Source organism: Candida pseudojiufengensis, assembly GCF_024610245.1.
Source record: "Candida pseudojiufengensis strain CBS 10847 chromosome Unknown scaffold29, whole genome shotgun sequence".
Taxonomy (NCBI): Eukaryota; Fungi; Ascomycota; class Pichiomycetes; order Serinales; family Debaryomycetaceae; genus Lodderomyces; species Lodderomyces pseudojiufengensis.
Genome location: NW_026261550.1, coordinates 2,777 through 26,703, shown reverse-complemented (window position 1 = coordinate 26,703; position 23,927 = coordinate 2,777). Strand labels below are relative to the sequence as shown.

The 23,927-nt window shown below is 28.4% G+C and overlaps 9 protein-coding genes across 9 annotated transcripts; 3 read left to right on the top strand and 6 right to left on the bottom strand. All coding sequences in view use genetic code 12, as the record gives it.

Annotated features, from left to right (window-relative positions):
• Positions 1 to 100: 100 nt before the first annotated feature.
• Positions 101 to 2,488, bottom strand: KGF55_005797 (uncharacterized protein; the record flags this gene model as incomplete). Its single annotated transcript, XM_051760848.1, has 1 exon — positions 101 to 2,488. The coding sequence occupies one exon, from the start codon at positions 2,486 to 2,488 to the stop codon at positions 101 to 103; it is 2,388 nt and encodes a 795-aa protein (XP_051611495.1).
• A 147-nt stretch (positions 2,489 to 2,635) lies between these two features.
• On the top strand, positions 2,636 to 3,559 carry KGF55_005796 (uncharacterized protein; the record flags this gene model as incomplete). The annotated part of the gene is made up of 1 exon (XM_051760845.1): positions 2,636 to 3,559. The coding sequence occupies one exon, from the start codon at positions 2,636 to 2,638 to the stop codon at positions 3,557 to 3,559; it is 924 nt and encodes a 307-aa protein (XP_051611494.1).
• Positions 3,560 to 3,587: 28 nt separating this feature from the next.
• Positions 3,588 to 3,857, bottom strand: SMX4 (U4/U6-U5 snRNP complex subunit; the record flags this gene model as incomplete). The annotated part of the gene is made up of 1 exon (XM_051760844.1): positions 3,588 to 3,857. The coding sequence occupies one exon, from the start codon at positions 3,855 to 3,857 to the stop codon at positions 3,588 to 3,590; it is 270 nt and encodes an 89-aa protein (XP_051611493.1).
• Positions 3,858 to 4,006: 149 nt separating this feature from the next.
• KGF55_005794 (mitochondrial 54S ribosomal protein uL29m) lies at positions 4,007 to 4,924 on the top strand (the record flags this gene model as incomplete). The annotated part of the gene is made up of 1 exon (XM_051760843.1): positions 4,007 to 4,924. The coding sequence occupies one exon, from the start codon at positions 4,007 to 4,009 to the stop codon at positions 4,922 to 4,924; it is 918 nt and encodes a 305-aa protein (XP_051611492.1).
• Positions 4,925 to 5,123: 199 nt separating this feature from the next.
• On the top strand, positions 5,124 to 5,492 carry KGF55_005793 (uncharacterized protein; the record flags this gene model as incomplete). Its single annotated transcript, XM_051760842.1, has 1 exon — positions 5,124 to 5,492. One exon carries the CDS (start codon positions 5,124 to 5,126, stop codon positions 5,490 to 5,492), a length of 369 nt encoding a protein of 122 aa, XP_051611491.1.
• A 34-nt stretch (positions 5,493 to 5,526) lies between these two features.
• Positions 5,527 to 6,459, bottom strand: KSR1 (3-dehydrosphinganine reductase; the record flags this gene model as incomplete). The annotated part of the gene is made up of 1 exon (XM_051760841.1): positions 5,527 to 6,459. One exon carries the CDS (start codon positions 6,457 to 6,459, stop codon positions 5,527 to 5,529), a length of 933 nt encoding a protein of 310 aa, XP_051611490.1.
• Positions 6,460 to 6,607: 148 nt separating this feature from the next.
• On the bottom strand, positions 6,608 to 7,360 carry MRPL8 (mitochondrial 54S ribosomal protein bL17m; the record flags this gene model as incomplete). The annotated part of the gene is made up of 1 exon (XM_051760840.1): positions 6,608 to 7,360. One exon carries the CDS (start codon positions 7,358 to 7,360, stop codon positions 6,608 to 6,610), a length of 753 nt encoding a protein of 250 aa, XP_051611489.1.
• Positions 7,361 to 8,267: 907 nt separating this feature from the next.
• Positions 8,268 to 11,144, bottom strand: KGF55_005790 (uncharacterized protein; the record flags this gene model as incomplete). Its single annotated transcript, XM_051760839.1, has 2 exons — positions 8,268 to 10,045; positions 10,139 to 11,144. The coding sequence occupies 2 exons, from the start codon at positions 11,142 to 11,144 to the stop codon at positions 8,268 to 8,270; spliced, it is 2,784 nt and encodes a 927-aa protein (XP_051611488.1).
• A 4,481-nt stretch (positions 11,145 to 15,625) lies between these two features.
• EFG1 (KilA-N domain-containing central transcriptional regulator EFG1) lies at positions 15,626 to 17,164 on the bottom strand (the record flags this gene model as incomplete). The annotated part of the gene is made up of 1 exon (XM_051760838.1): positions 15,626 to 17,164. One exon carries the CDS (start codon positions 17,162 to 17,164, stop codon positions 15,626 to 15,628), a length of 1,539 nt encoding a protein of 512 aa, XP_051611487.1.
• Between the last annotated feature and the right edge of the window lie 6,763 nt (positions 17,165 to 23,927).

Sequence of the window (23,927 nt, the reverse complement as noted above, 5' to 3'; positions counted from 1 at the left end):
TTTTTTATGTTACTGCCAAAAAAAAATTTCAAAAAACGCAGGTCAGAGATTTACTGGGTATGAAATTATTGAAATTCGGCCAAATGCTACTCCTTTATTACTACTTTTTAGCACCGATAGCCCAACCTAAACCTGAAACAAACAAATTCGAAATTTTTTCACTTGCATTGTTAGTGGTACTAGCAGCATCATTAATAATTTCTTTAGCTAAATTATTCATTGGTTGTTGAAGATTATAACCTATGTCGTTGTTATTTTGATCTTGCTTGAAAGTCTTTATATCTTCTAACTTCTTGCTATAATTTTGATTCTCTATTTGTTTATTCACATTGGACCATTGATCCAAAACAATTTTAATATTCTCACCACAATTCAACTCCAGCATAGTTAAAGACAAAATTTCCCGCTGCTTTATTAGGATCTCTAACTTCTCCAACTCATTATCCGATTCAAACCAATCTGGTGAGACAAACTTTCCAACTTGATAAAAAGTTAACCAAAAATTTTCGAATTGTTTTTGTTTATTGGTCTCTTTAAAATGTTCGAATAGTTCAAGACTCTGATTGTAAGCGAATTGAAAATTGTTGTCAACCAACGAGCTTTCAATGCATGCTGTTTTTAATTTATTGAAAAAAAATCCTGATCCTTCTTCACCCTCATCCTGTTGATTTTGGTTGTTGAAATAGAATAATAAATCATGTAAAATTCTAAATAGCTTTTCAAAGGCTAAATATGATTTTGGGTTCTGCTCCAATATTATGTTGATCAATTTCATACAATTTTTGTCATCTTCAAGATTACCAGAATACTGTAACAATTGCTTTGGAGTAAATGGCCTATTTTTTTCAACAACAATTTTAAAATTTTTCATTGAGTGCATAGCTTTAAATAAACGTTTCAATTTAATAATTTCTTCTCGTTGTTCTTTGCCTAAATCTTGATTCAAATTATCAATTATATCAACACATAGTTTAGCATGATGTAGATGTCCAATTTTGTCATTCAAATTGGTTGCTTGATCAATGGAATCCCAAAGTTTTTCTAATGTGATATCAAATATCTCTTTCGAGGAAATATTAATCTTTTTGTTTTCAATCAATTGATTTATTGGTTCGAATAAGTTTGCTATGAGTAGTCGCTCTAGCAAAATGCAATCAAATGAGGATGACTTTGAACTAGGAATGAACTCAGACTTAAACAACTCGACCAGATTGACTAATTGCTCCCAATTGGTTAAAGTTATGTTACTGGTTATTTTGCTTATTTCTCTCTGTACATCGTTATCATTTATCCCAAACTTGTATAACAAATATTGTTTTAAAGTTAATTTATTAATTGGATATAACTTTTGACAACTGGTTATTGCGTCATATAAGAAATAGATTTGACTAGGTTCAAATAGTGGTGATAGGAGATTATTTTTCGATAGAAACTCTTCGAAAGTCTCATAATTTTGAATGTCTTCAAATTTTATCAGTGGTGGGGTTGATGATGATTGTGAGTCTTTATTAAATCCAATCACGTTTAATGTTGCCAATATAGTATCATAAGTTTTTGTTAATTCCATCGATGACACATTCAGATCTTCAGTTAAAGCATAATAATAGCAAGATGCTAAATATTCTCTAATCACTGACTTTAATTTGGAGTTATCAAAATTCTCTGACATCAATCTAATGCAAATATTCCAAATACCATATTTCCTCAAATTTGATCCTTCATGAGCTTGATGAAACATCCAATTTTGCAACGGCTCGAGGTTTTCATCGTAGTATGATAATAATGGAATTGCGGTGCTTTTCAACCACTGTTCCAAAGTTTGTATTTGATTTCTGTCAATAGGATTTATGAATACATTAAATTTTTCTTCTAAAGATCCTAAAAGTAGGTACAGGTTGAACGAGATGGCTTCATTCGGGTATAACTTTCCATAGTGTGTCCAATAAAATCCATAAGGTTCTACAATATATTTCTGCCAGTCCTTTAATTCTTGATTACTATCGTTGAACAATCCACTCAATTCATTGATATCATTGTGAAATTTACTCAACTGCAATATCTTGGACTTGATAAAATTTGTTTTGATCTCATTATTTGATGATAAATTGGAAATTGAATGAAATCCTAACGACTGAGCCTTAAATGTTGATTCTTGCTGTATATCTTGTGCTGTCTTCAATAATGATATTTCGTTCAAAATTGGCAATTCCTCTTTTAAGTTCGAGTCAATTTTATCGTCATTATCTAGTAGTATGTTTAAAGTTATTGTTATTATTTCATAGGATATTAGACCAGGATAAGTTAATACAAGCAAAGCATTTAGGAAATTTTGAAGTGAACAATATTGCAAGGTTGGATTTATACAGGATCTTAACGATTTTATTTGTTCAAGAAACCTATCTATTTCTTGATCTGGTGAAGTGAGGGTGTTTATGTATGTGATATAAGTTGATGCATCTTGTACTTGATCCAAAAGTTCATTCTGCATAGTATGAACTGCTATACTAATGACTGTTTTGAAGTTGATGATTCAATTGAGTTGGATTTAACACAAAAAAATATTAGCCTTTAGTCTGGTTAATTGCAACACTCAAGATTAAATAAAATTACAACTACAACTTAGTTCATCCTATAGATGTCAATAAATGCCAGGCAGTCGAGACTAATAGAACAGTCCGTCAATAATCATGTCAAGTATTACGATAAAATATTATCGGACTTACTAAAACATAGAGTTGAATGTTTATTGTTAAACTCCATTTTATCACAAGATTTAATACAAAACAATGAATCAGAAGCTGAACTATCATCAAAAATATCCGAGCTGACCAAACTTAGATTCCATAAATTTCAAATTGAAAATGCCAAACTCGAACTAACAGTTGCAAATCAAGTTGACAAACTACTTACTCTTGCAAAAATCGAGAGTGATATGAAACCAGATATATTAGCAGAAATGAAGGCAGAATTAAAAACAATTATTGATCAAAATGACCACCTTAAGGAAAAACTAAGTAGGATTAACACAATTGAAAAACCACTTATGGATCAAATTTCAAATTTAATTTCGAGTTTTGAACAAAATATAGATAAATCTAAAGCAAGATTGATGCACCCATCAATAATCAAAAATTTAGAAAAGGTCAAAACAGAAGAAGAAAAAGAAAAAGAATTGCTGCAAGTAGATTATAGATCCTTTGTTTTGAACAAAAAATTATTGAAAGAAGAATTATCAATTTTACCTGGATTCAATGTGGACAAATTTGCCAAAGAAATTGAAGAAAATATGCAAAATTCTAAAATATTCGATCAACTAGGTGATGACAATATACTTTATAAGCTATCAAAATCAACCATGTTTAATACCTCGGAAACATTAAGTATTGACAATTATGAAGACTTAATCTCGAAAACAATCGAAGATATTGAGGTTTTAAATAATGAAAATGAAAAAACTATTTTAAGTTGGAATTCAAATGCAGATTTGATAATGGGATTCAAACAAATCTTGGAAGAATCTAAATCATCTGATGAGGTTGATGTGATAATGGAAAGTTGATAGGGTGGTACTTTTGTATTTATAAATATCATATGACGGGACTAATCAATATTACCGAGTCACCTCTTACAAACACCATATCTGTTTTCTTTGTAATTGTTTCGTCGCTGTCTTGTTCTGGGAAAATAGTTTCTACTGCATCACTTAATACCATATTACAATGACTATCATAACCTTGTAGTTTACCTTTTAATTCTCGTGCTCCTCTTAACTTCACAATTATATATTCATCTAGTTGATAACGCACTAAATCAAGTGGCTCCTCCTGTTGTTCGTGGTTTGTTTGTACAGTTGACATTTAATAGATTATGATTCTAGTTTTGAATGTGGTGAGGAAGAATTTGTAGAATATCTTTTGTTTTGAACTTATCTTTGTTGAAACAAACCAAGTGAAAAATAAGTTTGAAATTTTTTTTTTACACCAAGAACCAAGTTTAATTTAGCAGTATGGTTCCACACAGTTTTATCAGAAATTTGCTGAAGAGCTCGCGAATACTCGCTCGGAGCAAACCATTAAAGTTTACAAACCTCGAATCAATAAAACTAAGACCTCCAATAACTCCAACTGCCAATAACTTCGAAGTATCACCAGATCATCCATTATGGCAATTTTTTCCCCAAGGTAATAAAACCACATCACCAATAAGAGAATCAGAAGAACTAGATTTAGACTCTAGAGAATGGACCAGTGCTGAATTACGTTCCAAATCATTTGAAGATTTACATAGATTATGGTATTTAATATTGAAAGAGAGGAATATTCTAGCTAGAGAAGTTAGATTAGGAGAAAGTATTGGTATGGCTGATTTTAGACAATTTAATTCAGTAGATAATAAATTAATCAAGAGTCAAAAGAGAATAAAACAAGTACTTTTGGAAAGACATATTGCTTTTGAAAGATCTCAAGCTAGTCCACAAGTTGAAAATGAAAAAAATGAATACTTGAAAGAGTTTGAAAATAAATATATAACATGTGATTCCGAAGAAATTGGAGAGATGGACTCAAAATTATTAAGATTACAATATGCATTTTTTGGAATTGAACCAGAACTAGATATTGATACTTTAAAAGATGATATTGATGTAAATTTCATAAAAGGAGTAGAATATACAAGTAAATTAAAATTGGGGAGATATTTACAACTCAACCCAGATCTGGATTTCAAAACACCATTGAATGGTCCAATGGAACAATTACCATTCTTTTTATATGATGTTGAAGAAGCTATAGCACAAGTTAATGAATTAAGAGAATCTGGACAATCTCGTGAACTTTACAAGATTGAAGTAATACCATTTTTGAATAATGCTATAAGTACACATTTGAAACAAGCAGCCACAGATATTGAAGATATTAGAGAATAGAAAATGTATATATCCTAAGTAACTTGTAAATAAAGAAAGTTTTGCTTCTTTCATACTTAATTATTTGCGTTTTTTTTTTCTACCAACAGACGCTCATAGTTAATTTCTGTGCACTTTGAAATTACAACAATAGTTAATTTTTCTAGTCCACCAGTAGTTATTAATTCAATTCTACCATCAAAACAAATAGCTTACAACAATGGGCGGAAGAATACATGGATTTTTGGGAGGTGTATTGTTGACTTCAGCTTTAACTTACTATACTGGACAATTATTTGTTAATAATGCAAAGTTCATATCCCAACACTTGAAACAATCAAATTCAATAATACAAAACAAAATTTTAACAGATACATATTATAAGAATTTAGAAATACCCAATAATCAAATAACAACCTATGAAAGACCAAATTTTCAAGAAACTTGCAAAGACATATGGAATGAAGAGATTATAAAAATGGTTAATTGGATATATAGTATAAATTGGTATAAATTAGGATTAACTATTGATGAAGAAGCTAATAAATTGACAGATAGATTAGCAGAGCAATTTGTAAATAAGAAATAATTGAAAGTATTATTGTTTACCAATCCCATCAGATTCAATTTTGTTTGAAAGATTTAGCTATATCATTGTTAATCAGCCAATTCAATATAGGTGCAATTATCAGGAATATAAAACTCATTGGAACTTGAAAAATTGACCATTGTCTAGGTAACATTCCCAATACACTACATCCTAAAACCCAGCCTATGAAATCAGTAGTTATTGTATCGTAACCTTTGGATAATTGATCAATTATTATCTCTGCACATTCTGAACCACTTATAGGTTTACTTGGACCTTCAATTTTCTTTGTTATTTCTGGCTTTGTCTTTTGTTCTTCTTCATAACCTTCACTTTGAAAATTACCAGGAAACACACACGAAACTCGAAAATTATATGGTTTTAGCTCTTGTCTTAATACAAGTGATAATGATGTTATTGCTGATTTCATAGGTCCATATTGTCCATACCCTATGAATGGGAAAAATGAAACAACTGAACTGAATAATATTATATGTCTGTTGGACCAATTCTGTGGGGATTGGTGTTGTGGATTGGATTGTTGAATATGTTTGAAACCCGAGTGAATCACATTCAAAGCAGTATTGTAATTTATGTTTATCCCCAGTTGTAAGTCTTGTGGTGTTAAATCCTGAAATAATTTTGGTATACTTGATCCAGCACAACAAAATATTATTGTAGGATCATACCCTCTGGTTGTAATTTCCTTCCACAAGGTGACGCAGTTGTCATAATTTGATACATCGCACGGTATAGAAGTAACGGTCGCGGTATGGTTTTCGTTAACAGTGAGGTTTGATATGAAATCAACTTGTTTTTGTAAATTCAATTTATTTCTTGCAACTAATATGATTGAACAATTTTGTTTATATAATTTTTCAGCCAAATCGACTCCAACTCCCTGAGATCCTCCTATAATCAATGCACATTTTTTATCTACTGGGAAATTAGATTTTGAGAACCACATGGATGGAAATGCTGTTTCTTGAAGTTTTGATAGTTTAGTGATAAATAAAATCGTAAAACTATTACGCGAGAGCGGTAAAAATGAATTTTTTTAATCTCTTAATATATACAAGAATCAATACATTACATCGAACTATACACAAATTTTTTTAAGCTGATGCTGACTTAAGGAATGGTGATTCAGGTATGACAGATGCATTTTCATTAGGTCTAGGTTTTGTTTTAAATTTTTTCGATATCAATAATTTGTTTTTCAAATATCCTGTATGTCTTTCCATATTAGGTCTACTTTTCAACAGTCTTTCAACATCAGAATCTAGTATATCAGTTACGCCATCTTTAAAAAATTCTTTTTTACATATCTCAACAACTTTGTCAAATTCCTCTTTTCCATTTTCTTGACCTTGTATCAATTTGTTAATATTTAACTTAGTTATATCGTCCAATGGTATGTTCTGTAATTGTAATTTTGCAACGGTTTTGGCTGTGTACCATAATTTAAATTGGTATTTGGAATCCACTAACTCTATAATACTCATTGGAGCTTTATCTTCTCCTAATCTTGGTTCTAATTTAATAATTCTTGTAAAACCATGATTTCTATTTGTGTATCTTGATTTTAATTCTTTTATCAATTTTAATCCTATTTCTTGTTTATCAGATGGTTGTAAATATTCTAATGATTTGATTTTATTCAATTGTTCACCTATTTTTAGATCTTTTAATTCTTTGGTTTCTAGTAAAGCCTTACTTATAAATTTTTCTATGTGAGGTTGTGCTTGTCTTGCTTTTGCTTGTGTAGTCATAATGTATTCGTGACGTATTAAATTTGTGCATAGATTCTTGTATATGCTCTGCTTGTGAGCCGACACATTTTTATTGAAATGATTTATGGTGACCATTGCTCAAGTTGAAGTAGCTGATCAGAGTTATAGTTCTACGATAAAGACGAAAATTGAAATTTTTTTAATATTTTTGATTGTCGCAAACGATTTGTGTTGCAGAAATTTAATATATTTGACACTCTCGGGAAATCTTCTACGAAACACTCGGTCGTTGTCAAGAACTAAACATTTTGGCATGTTGAAATAGCTTAAAGTTGTATTTTGCGAAGAAATGAATCTAAGGCAGAGATAGTTTGCAATATCAGAGGCTGGACCAATGTCCTACAAATAAATACAACAGTTGTTGTGCTTGGTAGCGTGTGTTAGTTGAAATTTACGAAGTCTGAAAAATTTAGAAATCTCATCACAAGAGCATAAGATCAATAATCATCTAACAACTATACAATACCAAAAATAAATTACAACATTACATCATGCATTTAATGTACACGTTAGACAACGAAGGGAAAAGAATATATACATTGAAAAAGATAACAGAGGAAGGAAAAATCACAGATTCTGCACATCCAGCAAGATTTAGTCCAGATGACAAATATTCAAGACAAAGAGTTACTTTAAAAAAGAGATTCGGAATGTTGCCTACTCAAGTATGAGCTAGATGTAAAGCTATAAGTTATAGGGTATGAGTTATTTTCATGTATAATAGTGTTTTTAATAAAAGATGGTTTTTCAATATTTTAATGATTAATTTGTAGGATTTTATTTTGAATGAGCTAAATTGTTCTACTTGGAATGAGCTAAATTTGAAGGTAATACAAATCAAAATTATGAATTCATTCAGATTTGACAAGATTTTTACAAATTAAAGAGGTTTCATATTTCTGAATATAAATTATTAAATTGTTCAACTAAGGTCTACTTAATTCTAAACTATTAAACATAATAATGAGAAGAAAATTATAATCTATGGATATTGACTTGGTCTTAATCCAAAATAACCATCTTGAGCTAAAGTAGCATTTAATCTACCTACACCACCTAAACCTTCTATACCATTCCAAGTAACTGTATTTCCCCACCAATTTAAAGCGTATTCTTTATATTGAACAGCAAAGAAAATAATGATAGCTGAGAAAGCAACACCACTATCCATTCCACTTGATAATAAGTAATTATATTTCTGCCACCATGCACTATATCTTGATTTCAAGTACCACATAAAGAAAATTGAGAAATAAACACCCATAGTATAAAATGATAAATTATATGGAGCAAAATATAAGAAACCTCCAATAACTAAAGTTGGTTGAAAATATTTGGTATATTTTTTTGGTGCATAAACTTTAAAAGCAATACATGGGAAAGCTAAAAGGAATCCAATTAAGAAACACCATTGTAAAACAGGATATAATCCACCAAATACTTTTCTAGGTCCAATTACACCCCATAATATTGAAGCATTATAAAATACAGTTGAATTTGGACAAGTGAATTTTTGAGTATTTGTTGGTGAACAATAATTTGGAATATTTTTAATTTGAAAATTCAAAACTCCTAAACCAACAAATGATGAAATAAAAACTGATAACATTTGACATCTAAACATAGCTCTTGGTGGTACTTTAACATAAAAACCCATTTTTTGATCAGAAATATAATTCTGTGCTTGACCATTAATATTATAGCCAAAAGCTTTAATAAGCATCAAAGCAAGACCATTACCTGGAAGTGCAAATCCAACAATCAATTGAACCAAAACGTTTAAACCAAATGAAAAACCAGTAGCTGCATAAATAGCTGTTAATGGAATCAAAAATACAAAATTAATACCAATTGCAAAGAAAATACCCCATACCGGTGTTTGTGCTGGATATAATTTAACACATAATATAGCTAAAACAGTTGAAATAACCAATACAATAAAAAATACCCAATCTGGAACTTCTTTATATTTTTTCATCATAATAGTATGTGGGTCATTAAAACCATCATATACTGAACCTTTGAAATTTCTAAAATTTTTAACTAATCCTTTCAAAGCATTCCAAATTGGTTTTCTATTCATATAACCTTCATAAACAATTGAAAATGGATAAAGTGCAATAAAAGCACCATAAACAACTAAATTTGCTGCTGAATAATATGGAGGTCCAATTTCATCATATTTAGTTTGATCAAATAATGAATTATCATCAACAATTTCTTGAACTGAATATCTTGTACCAAAATGATTAAATAATGATGATGAATTGATTGGAATATAACCAGTCCATTTATAATTTGAAAACCAAAGTGCAACAATAACCAAAAATCCTAAACATGTTCCAATATATTGATTAATTTGAGCATAAAATGGGAAAATTAAACATCCATTAAAATTAATAATATTCCAATCAAAAGTTGGTAATGGATTTAAACCTAAACCAGTGGCTGAACCAGTAATTGAAACTAATGTAGTATTCATTGGTGAAATCCAAGTTGTCCAATTAAAATAAGATAATGCATTGAATAAATAAGTTGGTATCCAATTATAAATAAATGAAAAACCAAAAACGTAAAAGAACCATCTATAACGACTTAATTTCCAACCCGAGATATTTTCTTTAACTTCTTTTTGTAAAAGAGCTTTATTTAATGCAATAGTTGGTAAAATTGTTGGCCAAATGGATCTTGTTGGAAATACTGCAAATCTTCTTATAATACCTGCGAATGAAATACCTAAGAAATTTGTTGATAATATAACTAAAAAAGAAAAGAATTGTTAGTAAAAAATTCTGATACGGTATTTGATTTTTGAAACACAATATGGTAGCAAAAAAATCTGCTAATACATACGTAAAGTTTGATAACCAAAATCAACCCAAGTATTATTATACCAAAATGGAATTAATTGAGCATGAATATTATAACTGACATATGAAACACCATTTGAAACTGAATAAAATATAGTAGCTAACATTTGTTCTTTATGATTCCAAGGACCAGGATTTAATTCAAATTTCCATTTACCTATTTTGACAGTATAATTTGGTAAGATTTTTTCACAAATTTTACCTGAAGGATATAAAAATAATTGAACAACAGCTGATGATAATGAAATTGATGGTTGTCTTTCACTGAAAAATTGATTTATGAAAGTACCTATACAAGTCCAAATAATAGCAACTAAATAAACTCTAAAAGTTTCACAAGGAATTGATGGATCATCATATGGATCAGTAACTGCTCTAACTTCAGGATATGGTGAATGATAAGCTAAAAATGCAGCTTCTAATCTAACTTGTAAACCGAAATCATGAATATTAAAAAAATCAAACTTATCTTCAATATCTCCTCCTTTTGGTTGAGAAGAATTATCATCATCTGAATTGGTTTCAACATTAACATTTTCAACTTTTTCATTCCATTTTTCTTTTGAATCATTTGGTGAACTTGTTGAAGAAATATTATGTTCATCAGCATAAGCAACTAATTTTTCCATAAATTTATAATCTTCAGTTGGGAAATTTACATCATCTTCATGTTCGATTAATGCTTCTTTTATAATATCAATTGATTCTGGGATTGTTAAATTTGAAATTTTTTCAATCATAAATATAGCTGATGCTGGTAATTCACTTAAATTTATAATATTGTCAAAATTTAATCTTTTTAAAATAAATTGTTTTTGATAATCAGTTAATGATTCTGCAATATCTCCTAAACTTATATTAGTTGATGCTATAGCTTTTAAATCTATTTCATGATCTTCAGTAGCTAATCTATGATCAACTGAAGTTATTGATTTGATAGCTTCAATTTTGATATTTAAACCTTTCTCTTGTTGATTTTTTCCAGTCATTTTTGAATTATGAAAAGTTTTCAAACTATGGCTGCAACAATTTTTAAGACTCTATTGAATGAAGGTGAAGGTGATATATTGAAATAAAAATAAATGAAATTAAATGATTTTTTTGAAAAGGGCAATTGAATGTTCTTTTATATAAATTTGAGGAAATGATAAGAAGAACTAAGGCACAATCATAATAACTTGTTCTTTATCGTCACCAATAATAAAATTAAATGAAACCATAATAAATTATTAAATCAATGATCAATTTGTTAAATTCAATACTATTTCCAAGAAAAGTTAATCAAATAATTAATTAAATAAAATTCGTTTATTATTTTTTGATTTTCGAAAGTCAGTACCACCATAAGTTTGTAGATACAAAAAAAAAAAAAATGTAACCAAGATTAAAAATGAGATCAAAAATTGATAATGGAATGAAATAATAATCAAACAAACAACATTAGGCACGGCTTCAATTTAATTTCTGATTTTCCAATAACTTTAAAAGTAAGCAAGCTTAAGCTTAAACACGTCAATACAGATCTTCAATCAACAGAGAAAAAGTATGGTGGAGTTTTTTTCATAGTGTTTCATATTTTTTTTAAAATTAAATGGAAAAATTTATTATTCCTTGGCAAATGGATTAAGGCAAAAAAATTATTATCAAAAATTGATGGAACAATTGAAAAGAAGAAAAGAAATAAAAAAAGAAATACGGCTGTGACAATGACTGGGTCTAAATAATGGTTGTGGTTGTAAATAGGCTGTAGAAGACAATGAAGAGAGTGAGAGTTAAATAGAAACAAAGAACCAAACAAAGATGAATGAAAAGGTTAGGTTGATTTATGGTTTTTTTTTTGTCATATCGAAGTAACTTATCAGCCATAGCTGCATGATGGCATATTTTTACGATGAGTTTAAATTTGATTCCTTCAAATTAACTTCCTTCATTATCAAAACTTCAATCAAAAGTGAAAAAGAATCATCCTATACTTCTTGGCGAAAGCAAAATTAATGAAATTAGGTCTTGTGGTTTATACTTATCTTATCTTATCTTTCATTTCTCCAGGTTTTCATGAAGTTAGTTTTTTAAAATTTTGTGCCACATACTATTCAGGTGAATATTGTGGTGAAGTTTATTTTATGATTATAATTATAATAACTAATTTGATAATAATTATAGGGTTAAAAATTTTATAAGTTAATGCCGTTTCGTATATTTCAAAATTTACGATTTTTTAATTAGACAGAATTAGTAAGTATTATTATAATTATTATTGTTTTCTATTTCGTTGAAAAAAGGTTTCAAACCTCAAACAATATAAACACTTTGAATTCCTCTACAAAATCAATTTGGTTCGTTTTACGTGTTTTAGTGGCTCCCTCTGATGAGAAACAAAAAATCTGAATGATCATTAACTTATCCCTCGTTTTATTGGTCTTATAGCCTCAATGTTAAGTAAATCAATTTGATGCCGTACGTGCCAAGTAAGACAGAAAATTAAATTTGGGCCATAATTCAAAAATTTCTTGACTTCATCAAATTTCAGAACGATCATCATACAAATTTTTCCGTTTATGAATAATAAAAGAATAAGAAGAATAAGAATCTTTTTATTGGTGATTTTAATCATGTCAACTTCTTTATCAATTTTACCAAGCATTTTTCAATGATTTGATCACAAGAGTTCTTCTTTTAGAATCGATTTAATGATTGATAAGGGAACATTAATTGAATTTAGCCGAGATAAAGCTATATCGAGCCCTTCATGATGTTGGCTTTACTTTCTACGTTTAAACATTGGCTCAAATTTTGATTAAAATAGGGTCTTTATTTTTAAATGGTACTTCAAATTCTCATAATGATAGCAAGTACAGATGAAACTAAAATTGTATGTTCCCAATCGAAAGAAAAAGTTGACAACAAAATATTAATTAATTCGTATGATGATCTTATGAGTTGATTGTTATAGAAGATCTGTAATGTCTGTGTGGTAAGTAGTTTCCATTACTGTGTGATTCATCCATTTCATGAATTAATTCTGAAGCTCTCTAAATTTTTTTTTTTTTTTAAACCAAGTGAGTGGATCTAAAAATCCCTATTCCAAATCTAGTCGTTGTGAGTATAACAACAAACCAAAGCTGAGTGTTGAAAGTTTTATGTTAAAGCATGGATACTCTTTGTTAAGTATAAAATTTTCCGTATTTCACACAATATTGAGATCATGAATCTCGTCATTTTGTGATATTTCAATTGAAAATTTTGATATGTTTTACTTTTATCTATTGAGGTATGGAATTAATATTGTAACTATGTAGGTACGAAAGTCTAAATATATCAAAAAAAATGTATTCTACCATAATTAAGACCATCCAACGAAGCTATAATGTATTTGATAATCAATCCTTATAGTTCATAAGCAGCACGATGCTGCTGTGATACTTTTCAGCCAAATTGCAAACATTTGGCAAAAGATCAAAAACAAGTTCAAATAATGTTCATATTTTTGCATTAAAATTTATCACTGTCAATCTACTTCTTAAACGAATAATGTCTAATTTAATTCAAGTCGTAAATAAAATATGAGGTTTAACATCACATATACTCATGACATATCTTTGAATACATCTTCTGCAATTAGGTAACTTGCCTGAATGTACCTTGAACGACGCATTCGTTACAAACTTTTATTCGAATTATTAGTTTATTCTATGAAATAATTTGATAAAAAAAGGGCTTTATTAATAAATTAAAAAGTAAAATTATTGACATCAATAACATCACATTAGTTTATAATAGAGAAGTAAAGTAAAACTAACCACAAAACTTTATTTCATTTTGCAAATGTGTATTTAGCTCATCACATCATGTATAGTTCTAAAGATTTAGGGATTCGACAAACTTACTCTCCACTAGACTGCTAAATTAGCTAAATATCAAAGATACGATAATGTTTTTAGACAACTTCTTTTTGTTTTCAATTTTTTACCTTCATGAATTTGAAATTTTTAATCTTGCATCAAGTAAGGGGCAAACAAATTTTTTGAACAAAGAATAAATCGATTGTGAGAAAATTTTAAAAAATAGGTTTTCATGAGTTTTTCTTTATGAAAAGTTTTTAAATACTATAAGCAGGGTCTATAAAAGCTTAATTGATTAAGTTCATTTTATTTTTTATTCACAAAGCTCATTCATTCAACCTTGCATGTGTAAGAATATGCCTAGTTAGTGATTCCACTAGTAGAGCAAATAGTAGAGTAAATGGATAAGTACTCTAAAATACAAAATAATAAATTAATAATTAAACACTTTACTATTTGTTTGTCAATTTAACTCCTTCGGAAACAAAATTTAAGGGAAAGGGGAAATTGTTTGTTCTATTCTTCCGAACAAATTTAGTAAGGATTTAAAAATTTAACAAAATTATGAATTAAAAGGCAGCAATGCAAAAATTATTTTTGATAATGGAAATCAATTGATAACTCTTTATGCATTCATACATTGGAAAAAGCCTAGATGCACGAAATTTCATGTAAAGCAACTCTAAAATTTTTACAAAACTAAAGGCTAAAACCGACGATCTTTCTTTGTAAATTTTTTTCAAATATGTTTAGAGCCTAAAATTGAAGATTTAGTTAAAGAAACACACACAAACACCACTTCAGCGAAATATTTAATGCAAAACAGACTAAACCAAATTCAAAAAATCATACGATTATATTTTTTGTTGAAATTGTTTTGTTTTGATTTTGATTCTTGCTAGTAAAAACTTAAGTCCTTCGTTTGAAAACTTGTATGTGAAAGAATATGCGATGATTTTGAAAAACAAATTATGTATGATTCAAAAATGTGTACCCTGCACCTTCCTTTTCAAAGCTTTATGTATGCATTGGTTTTGTTTTATTTTTCAAGTTTGCGAGGGATAAGTTATTCTAACCATTGGAAGTTGTGGAGTTAAGTTCTAAATTTTATATTGATTAAATATCCTTTTTTGGAGTTCTTTTGTATCACTGTAATTATGTCCTAAATTTTAACTTTTTAAATATTTTATGATTTTGATTGTAAATAGAATTTAAATGTAAAACTCATATAATATGAGGATCTCGGAGTTAACCTGATTTTCGTACTCGTAAAATACTCTTAGATTTCCGAAACAATTTTGCACGTAAGCGCAATTGAAAAATTATATTTTCGTTTATGTAATATCTACTAAAGTAATATTTGAAAAAAAAAATAGAAAAAATTGTTAAAGAAGTGATTTGAAAAGTCGAAAAAATATTATTAAACTCTAGATTAAATTATATATTTTATATTGCAAAAGAGGAATTAATCAATGAAGTAATTTGTAATAGTAATAATTATAATAATACAATTTGATCTTTAAAAATAGTCAATTAAAGTAGATGTCTCTTGATATATTTTTTTATGCGAAATGTAGGATGGATATAATTTTACAATCGAAATATTGAATCCTTGATAACTTCTGTAATTAATTTTTAGGTACTATGGGTGATTGATTAGATTGCGAGACTTGATTAGGTGAGGTTTGAGTTGTTTGTTGTTGTGGTTGTTGAGGTGATTGATGAATTGAACCAGTTGCATTTGGATTAGTATTTGATGGGATAGTTGATGAAGTACCACTAGCATTACTACCTCCAGTTTGTGAATATGCATAATTATATTGTTGTTGACCTGGAGGAGGAGGTTGTTGTTGATAAGCATTATTTCCTTGATTATATGGATAAGGATAATATGGTTGTTGTTGTTGTTGTTGTGGCTGAGTAGTAGAAGGATTATTTTGATAATAATTTTGTTGTTGATAATTATATGCTTGTTGTTGAGTTTGTGGTTGATATGATTCTGATTGAGTTGATGATCCTTGAGGTGGAACTGTTTGTTGTGATTGTTGTGGTTGAGTTTGACCTTGTTGTTCATTACCATTATATGGATATTGTTGATAATTGGATGGATAATTTTGATAATATGAAGAAGAAGATTGATTTGATGATGCTGAAGGATTAACTTTATTATTTAATGGACTTGTAGTAGCTGTTGGAGCAGTTGATGGAACAGAAACAGAATTAACAGCTGAATTAGAATCACTACCAGCACCTGTAGTAGCACTAGATAATCCTGCATTTGGAGTAACACCAGTTTGAATAACTCTTTTAATATCTCTAACAAATAATGGATATAATAAATCAACAATATTTTCCTTTTGTGCCATAGTTAAAGCTCTTTCAAATGGTATCCAAACTCCTTTTAAATGCATAGATCCTATTTTAACAACATGTCTAGTTTTTTCAGATTTCAAAATTCCATCTCTTCTTCCTCTTGTCATTTGTGCAACATTTAATAATTTAGTACCATTAATCATATTATTATCTGCTCTTCTTACAACTGAAACATTATTAGCATCAACTTGATAACAAAGTGTTTTTTCATCTTCCCACATTGTTGTAGTTACTCTTGGTCTAATACCTGGTGGTTGAAATTGTCCAATTGTTGAAGTAACTCCTGGATTTAAAGTATCTTGTAATGGAGTAGGTTGAGATTGAGGTTGAGCTGGTGTTTGTGATGTTTGAGGTTGGGGTTGAGTTTGAACTGATGTTGGAACTTGTGGTGGTTGGGATTGTTGTTGAGATTGTTGTGTTTGTGATTGTTGAGGTATAGATGATGAAGCATTAGTTGTGGGTGGTACTTGAGGAGCACTTGTATAATTTCTATTATAAGGTTGAGAGGGAGGAACTTGACCTTGTTGTTGAGGTTGTTGATAATAATTAGATTGTTGAGATGTTGGATATTGATAACGATAATTATTATAATCTTGTTGAGGATTTTGTTGATTGTACATATAATAAGATGTATATGGTTGTTGTTGCTGCTGCTGAGGTTGTTGCTGAGTTGAGGGTTGTGGATGTTGTGGATAAAGTTGTTGCTGTTGAGATTGCAGACTGTTAGAGCCTGGTATTGAGTTATTGTAATTTCCGTTCATTTCATTTATATGTGGAATTGAATATGTTGACATGAATTTGTTTTAACAAATCAATTGATATTATTTGAACTTGATAAATTATTTGAGACAGTTGATTGATAATTGATTTTAACTATTTCTATAGATTAGGTAACTTTTGATATATTCTTTGTCAAGTAATGTTTTAAATTTGATGCTATTGGTGTTCGAAAAGTTTGATAATAGAATATAATTTTTTATTTTGTTTGTTTATTTTTCCTTGTTTTTTTTTTTTTTGAAAATGAAATTTGTCAAATAAATTAAACTAAAATTTGAACTAAAATTAACAAAATAATGTGTAATAGTGGAAAAAAACAACAAAAGATCCAGTTGATGACAAATGTTATTGGATTATAAATTAATTAATTCAATTGAAGAATGATGTGGATCAATAATCTTGATTCAGTTGTTTTGGATATGTAAGGAATAGATTTTGTGATAGATTCAATACAACTTATATCTGACTCCCAAAAATATTGATAAACTTTAAATTTTTGACTAAAATTTTCAATTGAGTGACCAGTTAAGTTAATTCAAATTGATTAAGTAAAATTTAAATCAATCAAAGTTCAATAGTATGATTGGTGAATTAAAGAATGGATCAAATTTATTTTCTCAGTTGACAAATTAAATCTTCGATGAGTTGAATCTCGTATCTTGTAGGTCTTCAAATTGATTCCGCCAAGATTGTTCGTTAATGAAATGTGAAAGTATGCAAGGGACTATTAAAATGCTTTCTTTAACTTAGTTTATTATTATTTTTTTTGTATGTCAAGTTTTTCAAGGGGTAATATAATATTATATTATCTTTGAAAATTAATAATTTAATCAAACAAAACAAAAATGAAATATATACAATGATTGGTAATTTTTTTGATCAGTATTTCTGATTGTCAAATTCAATGATGATATGTGTAATTAGGCTAATTTTGGTCAGTTGTTGTGTTATTAGATCTGAATCTTGATAATTGATTTATTTCAAAATAGATGATGATTTTGTGAATTGGAAGATGGATAAACCGATTTAAAATTTTGATTGATCGATTGGATAGATGAATAAGGGTCAGTCTTTATTAAAAGTTGAATGAGGTTGATTATTAAATTTCCGTGAAAAGTTTATACAAAGATTATAAAAGAATTATATTTAAGATTATATATAATCGAAATTTACATTAGCCTAAAAATAAATCGATAAAATTAAAGATGAATTATTTTTTTTACTATATCTTTGTTTATACTTCCTTCATTAACTATACTTACATAAAACTAAAATAGATTTCATAAAATTTATTTAGAATGCAAATGGAATTAAATCTTTTAATTAAGTCAATTTATATGTTAAGAAACGAAATTTAATATTAACTTAAGTATAGAATGAAATTTATTTTAATTAGTAGAATTATTATGTGTTGTTCATGCTACTAACCATAAAAAGATATTGGCTAGCTTGCTTAAGTAACCAAGCATATTTTAATGTATGACGTGATAAATGTTGTTTTTATATAATAATTATTGCTTACTTTGCTTTTCCAGTATTATCATTCGAGAAATTTGTGGTGTATGATAAATTAGAAAGAATAACCTTGGATATATTATCTATTATTATCAATTAAAAGGAATTTTCATTTACGAGTTTTAAAAGTTGAAAATTTAAGAATAAACATTAGATCAAAACATATAACTTAACTCCTCAAATATTAAAGTTTTTCAAAAAAAATTTAATAAAACAACTATGAATCAACGAAATTAAAATTAATACTGTTTAAGTACTGGAAACAAGCTTCAGGTGGAGATTGCATTGAAAAATTCAATCATGAATGCATTATTCACATGTCTTTTAAAAATATTTGTTTCAGATTCCTGATTAAACTTATAATTATCTAAAGCATCGATTGTTTAAATGATGTTTCAGAAATTTAAATAATCATGAAGTCACTTAGATTGCATTCTTATGATTTTAAAGTTTTGGTCCATTTTATTAAATGGGGAATAAATTATATCTGAAATAATAATAGTTCAACACCTCCAACACCTAATTGATTATTATTACACGGCATACTATTAATTGTAGATCATTTAATTCAGCTAATGAAGATTTTTGTTATGTTCTTTTTGTACTTATAATCTAGCTGTATGTACAATTTTTAAAATGATTTAATGTACAACTTTCAAAATATCGCAGATGTCCTAAGAATTCAAATTTACCATGTTTTTACAATAAATTATAAGTAAAAGATTGTCTATATTAAAAGATAAGGATATTTTGAGATCATAAATTAATCAGCTGATGCAAAATAGCATTGTTTGAACGTTTTTTACAATTGTTAATCTCATTGATTTTAATGAGTTATTGTTGAAAGCGAGTTATTCTATAGAAAAATTGTACCTACATTCAGTTTTACATGCATAAAGCCCTTCAATTAGCTTTAATATTGAACATTCCATACATTTTACATTTCACTTCGAATATCTCCTTTGAATGTGAACGTGATCGAAATATTTGACTCGAAATGTTTTGACATCTGCATTGTGCTACATGCTTTGAATTCAACAATTTTTAATAATCAAAATTCGTGTAATTTCATAGTCAGTCAATCAATGAAAGGCCCAAGAAGTTTTTCGTTGTCCATATAAATTCGATTTCCATGATGAAAGAAACTATATCAGTTACATCGTAGTTTTAACAATCTTTGAATATAAGAGTACCTCTTACAATACAGTGAACATTTAAACAGCGAAAAGATTCGATATTTTCAGGTTATCGGTGGAAACTTTTATAGATTTGATCACAAAATGTATCTATTGTGTTTGTGGCGTTTATTTTAGAAATGCTCAAATTTGCCTCATAATATTTGGAGCAAAAAGAGTTTAAAACTTTATACTTTTCGTTTAACCTGATTTCGGAACTTTTGAATCTCGTCTAAATATTTTATTCCGAAGATTTGATCAAAGAGTAATATGGGGTAGCTCAGTATACAGAGACATATATGTTCAAAATAGAAAATCGGGAGAGCTCATTGGTTATTTGATTTACATTCCTTCGGATTTGTAAATGAATTTCTCTGCAAGAATAATATTACATGTGAAGAATGCAAAATATTTGCTCTTTACTGTACTTTTTCATAATAACATTCTTAAAGGAAAATCACTTATTATGTGCATTGACTTAATAATAAGTTTTGTTATTCTTTATCATCTTTTTGTTTTATTTAAATTTTGCCTTATTTTCGTGATAAATAAATATTAAACTCATTGCGTCTCTATTTTAAATATTTCACATTATTAATCATAACATTTTCAATTATTAGTTTAGATTTTTGTCATTTATAAAATACTTGAGCAAACATCAGATTCAAAGTTATCTAACATTCAAAAAAATATTAAAAAGATTGGACACCTTTTATTTAAAATTTTTGAAACCTTATTTTTTATTATCGATACGTTCTAGATTTATTCTTTTATATTAAATTGTTCATTGATGATAAGTTTCTAAAAATAATTAATTGGAAAAATGAAAAAATCAAGAAATTAAGTATACACCAATTATTATTTTGTGCTTACAATGCAGTAGCTCTTATATTAGAGTATCATTGGTTGATTGAGCTGATGTTTTGGGTTTAATAAAGATCAACTATGGCTTTTAAGCGGTTCAACATTATTATCTCTTACAAGTGAATATTTTAAATTCTCCAAACTCCAATTGTAATTGGAAATTAAAATTAATCAAGATGAAGAAAATTAATTTCAACTTGTAAGACACATCGAGATTGGCCATAGTATCTTAGATACTTCATGCAAGTCCCTAAAGCAAATTAGGTTACGCAGCTGAGAAAAATCACTACTCCTTTAATTAAAAAAAAAATTTGACAGAGAGGTTCTAATGCGCAAACCCGGAATCGAACCGGGGGCCCAACGATGGCAACGTTGGATTTTACCACTAAACCATTTGCGCGTTTACAAGATTTTTTTGTTTCTGGTTTTTTATCAGAACAGGGTGCTCGTGCAAAATCTTCCTTATTTTGGTCAGATTACAAGTCTTTCTCTGAATTAAAAATGCAACAAATAATCGTACAGGATCAATGCTTTCGGTTCTCCCATTAATGTCATCAAATCATTGTGAAATGCTCAAAATCACATTCTAATTGTTACTTCATCACTTTATTTGTCCTATTTCACGAAACTATCATGCTTGTAAGTCCAATCAGAGTTACTACACAAATCAATGTAAAAATGACAGGTATAATAAGGTACTATCATTTCAGTCTTATCACATGGTTTAGCAATATCCATTTGGTTCTCATAAGATAGGCTTGAGAAAAAACTAATTATAATACGGATAAGCCAATACAATTTTAGAAGCCTACTACATAGGTGGGTGTACTTTTGATCCGTTTCATTTCATATTATTGTTCGAGTGTACTTTCGTAAACCAACAAAAGCGTACGATAACTGAATATATTTGATAGACGTATTTTTTCTTTCTCTTTCACGTTTCTTAAAATCCAACATCCGAATTATTAGACTAGTGTAGAAAACATTAAAGTTTTTTTGGATAGATGTCATATTTCACAATAAGCCTTAGCATTTTTAGTTTATTTTAAGTTGCTTATTAACTTTTATAGCTCAGCTTTAATCAAGCTGCTTATTTGGTTGACTTTACCCCGCAGTGATTTCGGCATACAATATTCATAAAACAAAAATTGACATGTATCAATACCAATTAGAAGATAAGACTTGTAGCACACATCAAAATGAAAAGTTGGTAACGGACCTGACAAAAAATCAAGTATCAGAATGAGTATGATATGAAAACCAGCAGAAGCTAGACTACGTATCTATTACTACGTTGTATCAAAAAAAAAAAACTGAGTTGTTTCATGATTCTCATTTGCAAGTTAGGATCACAAAAATGAGTGTTTCATAAATTATTTTAAGGAAAAAAAAAAAATATATTCAAGATTGTTCAAGATTAAATATATAATCAGGACACTGCAGATCATTGCAGGCTCTATGAGGTCTCAAAAAGACACAATACTACATAAGATTCTTGAATTAAGGTAGTAAAATTATATCATGAATACTATATTTTTGCGCCCTACAAATTGAGCATGCACCAATTGTTTATTATATTGATAATCCAGCTCGCTAAATAGTCAGGGTAAAAAATAAGCGTTTATTTTGTAGGTTTATAATTTTGTATATTTAAATAACTTAATAAATTGCTTTCAAGGAAAAAAAAAATAGTAGAGAAATGACTTAACATAGAGAATTGGGAACAATAGTACTCTTTACTTCCGTCTAAAAAATTCTAAGCTAGGACAAAAATATGTTACTATGATTCTTTTCCTAATCAGCATTTGCTGAAATAAATGTATTAACTTTTTGTTAAAAGTAGTAGCTTAATTTATGTTTTTGTCACCACTAATTATTGTTAGATCGTTAGTCTAGCTTGCTAAACAGTAATATGAGGTAGTCTACATGAGGTGAGTATAAACAAGTGTAACACTTTGTAATGGCTAAAATTAATGTTCCGTTTCACTAGCTTATTAATAAATGACTTATTTCTAGCTATATCTTAAGTTTCGAAGTGAATTTTTCGAAAGAAGTTTATACAATGAGAATATTAATCAATGGATTGGTTGAACCTCCTTTAATGAATCCTCAAAATTAGTAATATGTATAGTTCTTTACATAAATTTTAGGCAAGAATGATGTTAAGAAGGGTTTGTTGAAACCAAACTTTATCAATCAGTTTGGGTTGTAAAAAATTTACAGCTTTTAAAACAATTGAATTTAAAAGATACCTAATTTTGACGAAGACCGTGAATTAAAAGGTATCACAACACGAGAGACAAAATCATTATTGCACCCAGCGAGATTCATTCAAATTATTGACAGAAGTTTCAGTAGAAAATTTGATTGTGTCAGTTGAAATTTTCATGAAACACTTTTTTTTAAATATCCTCGTGCTAAAAAAACTGATGGAATAAGTGAGTCCTTGACTTATCAACTTTTATTATATTTCATATCGGAAAGAAAAGTCTAATTCGATCAAAATCTAATCATGGTATTGCACAGGTCCTCAAATCTCGAAGCTAACTATCGATCATTGAAAAGTCTGAGGCTATGATGAATAATCATACTCTACGAGAAAAATCTAGTTTTTAAGATTTCACGCCAAATCTTACAGCAGATGAACACATCATTGGTCCAACAGGGACTAAGTTTAGTTCGTCTTGAAGAAAATTCATATTGACTTTACAACCTTCATCGATGAAAGGCATTACCCGGTATTTGAAAGCTTTATTTCTACTCTATGGGTTCCGACCAACTCATCAAGAAAGCCTGGAACTCTCCAATGATCAAACAAACAAATGGAAACTGGTATTACCGCATTTTGATTAAGTTTACATATTTCATCGAAGTGATATCTTCACCTTTCTAGACGACAAGATCTGAGGAAAAAGTAAGAAACAAAAATGTGCAAAGGTTTTTAGATGTGACAGGCAAAAGCTGATTCAAAACTATATTACAAAACAAGTATATGTAAATTTCCAGTTAGAGATCTTTTCTCTATACATAAAGTCTATTTTCTACAGTTTAGAACGCTAGACTATTGATGTAATGAATAACAAAAAATGTGAAGAAAATAGAACTACCGAAATCTAAATTCATAAAAAAATTCATAAAAATTTAATAAGTATTTCAGCCGGGTAAGATTTTGATTTCAAAAAATACGCGACTTTGGTTTTTTTAAATAAGTACTTGCAAAATTTTC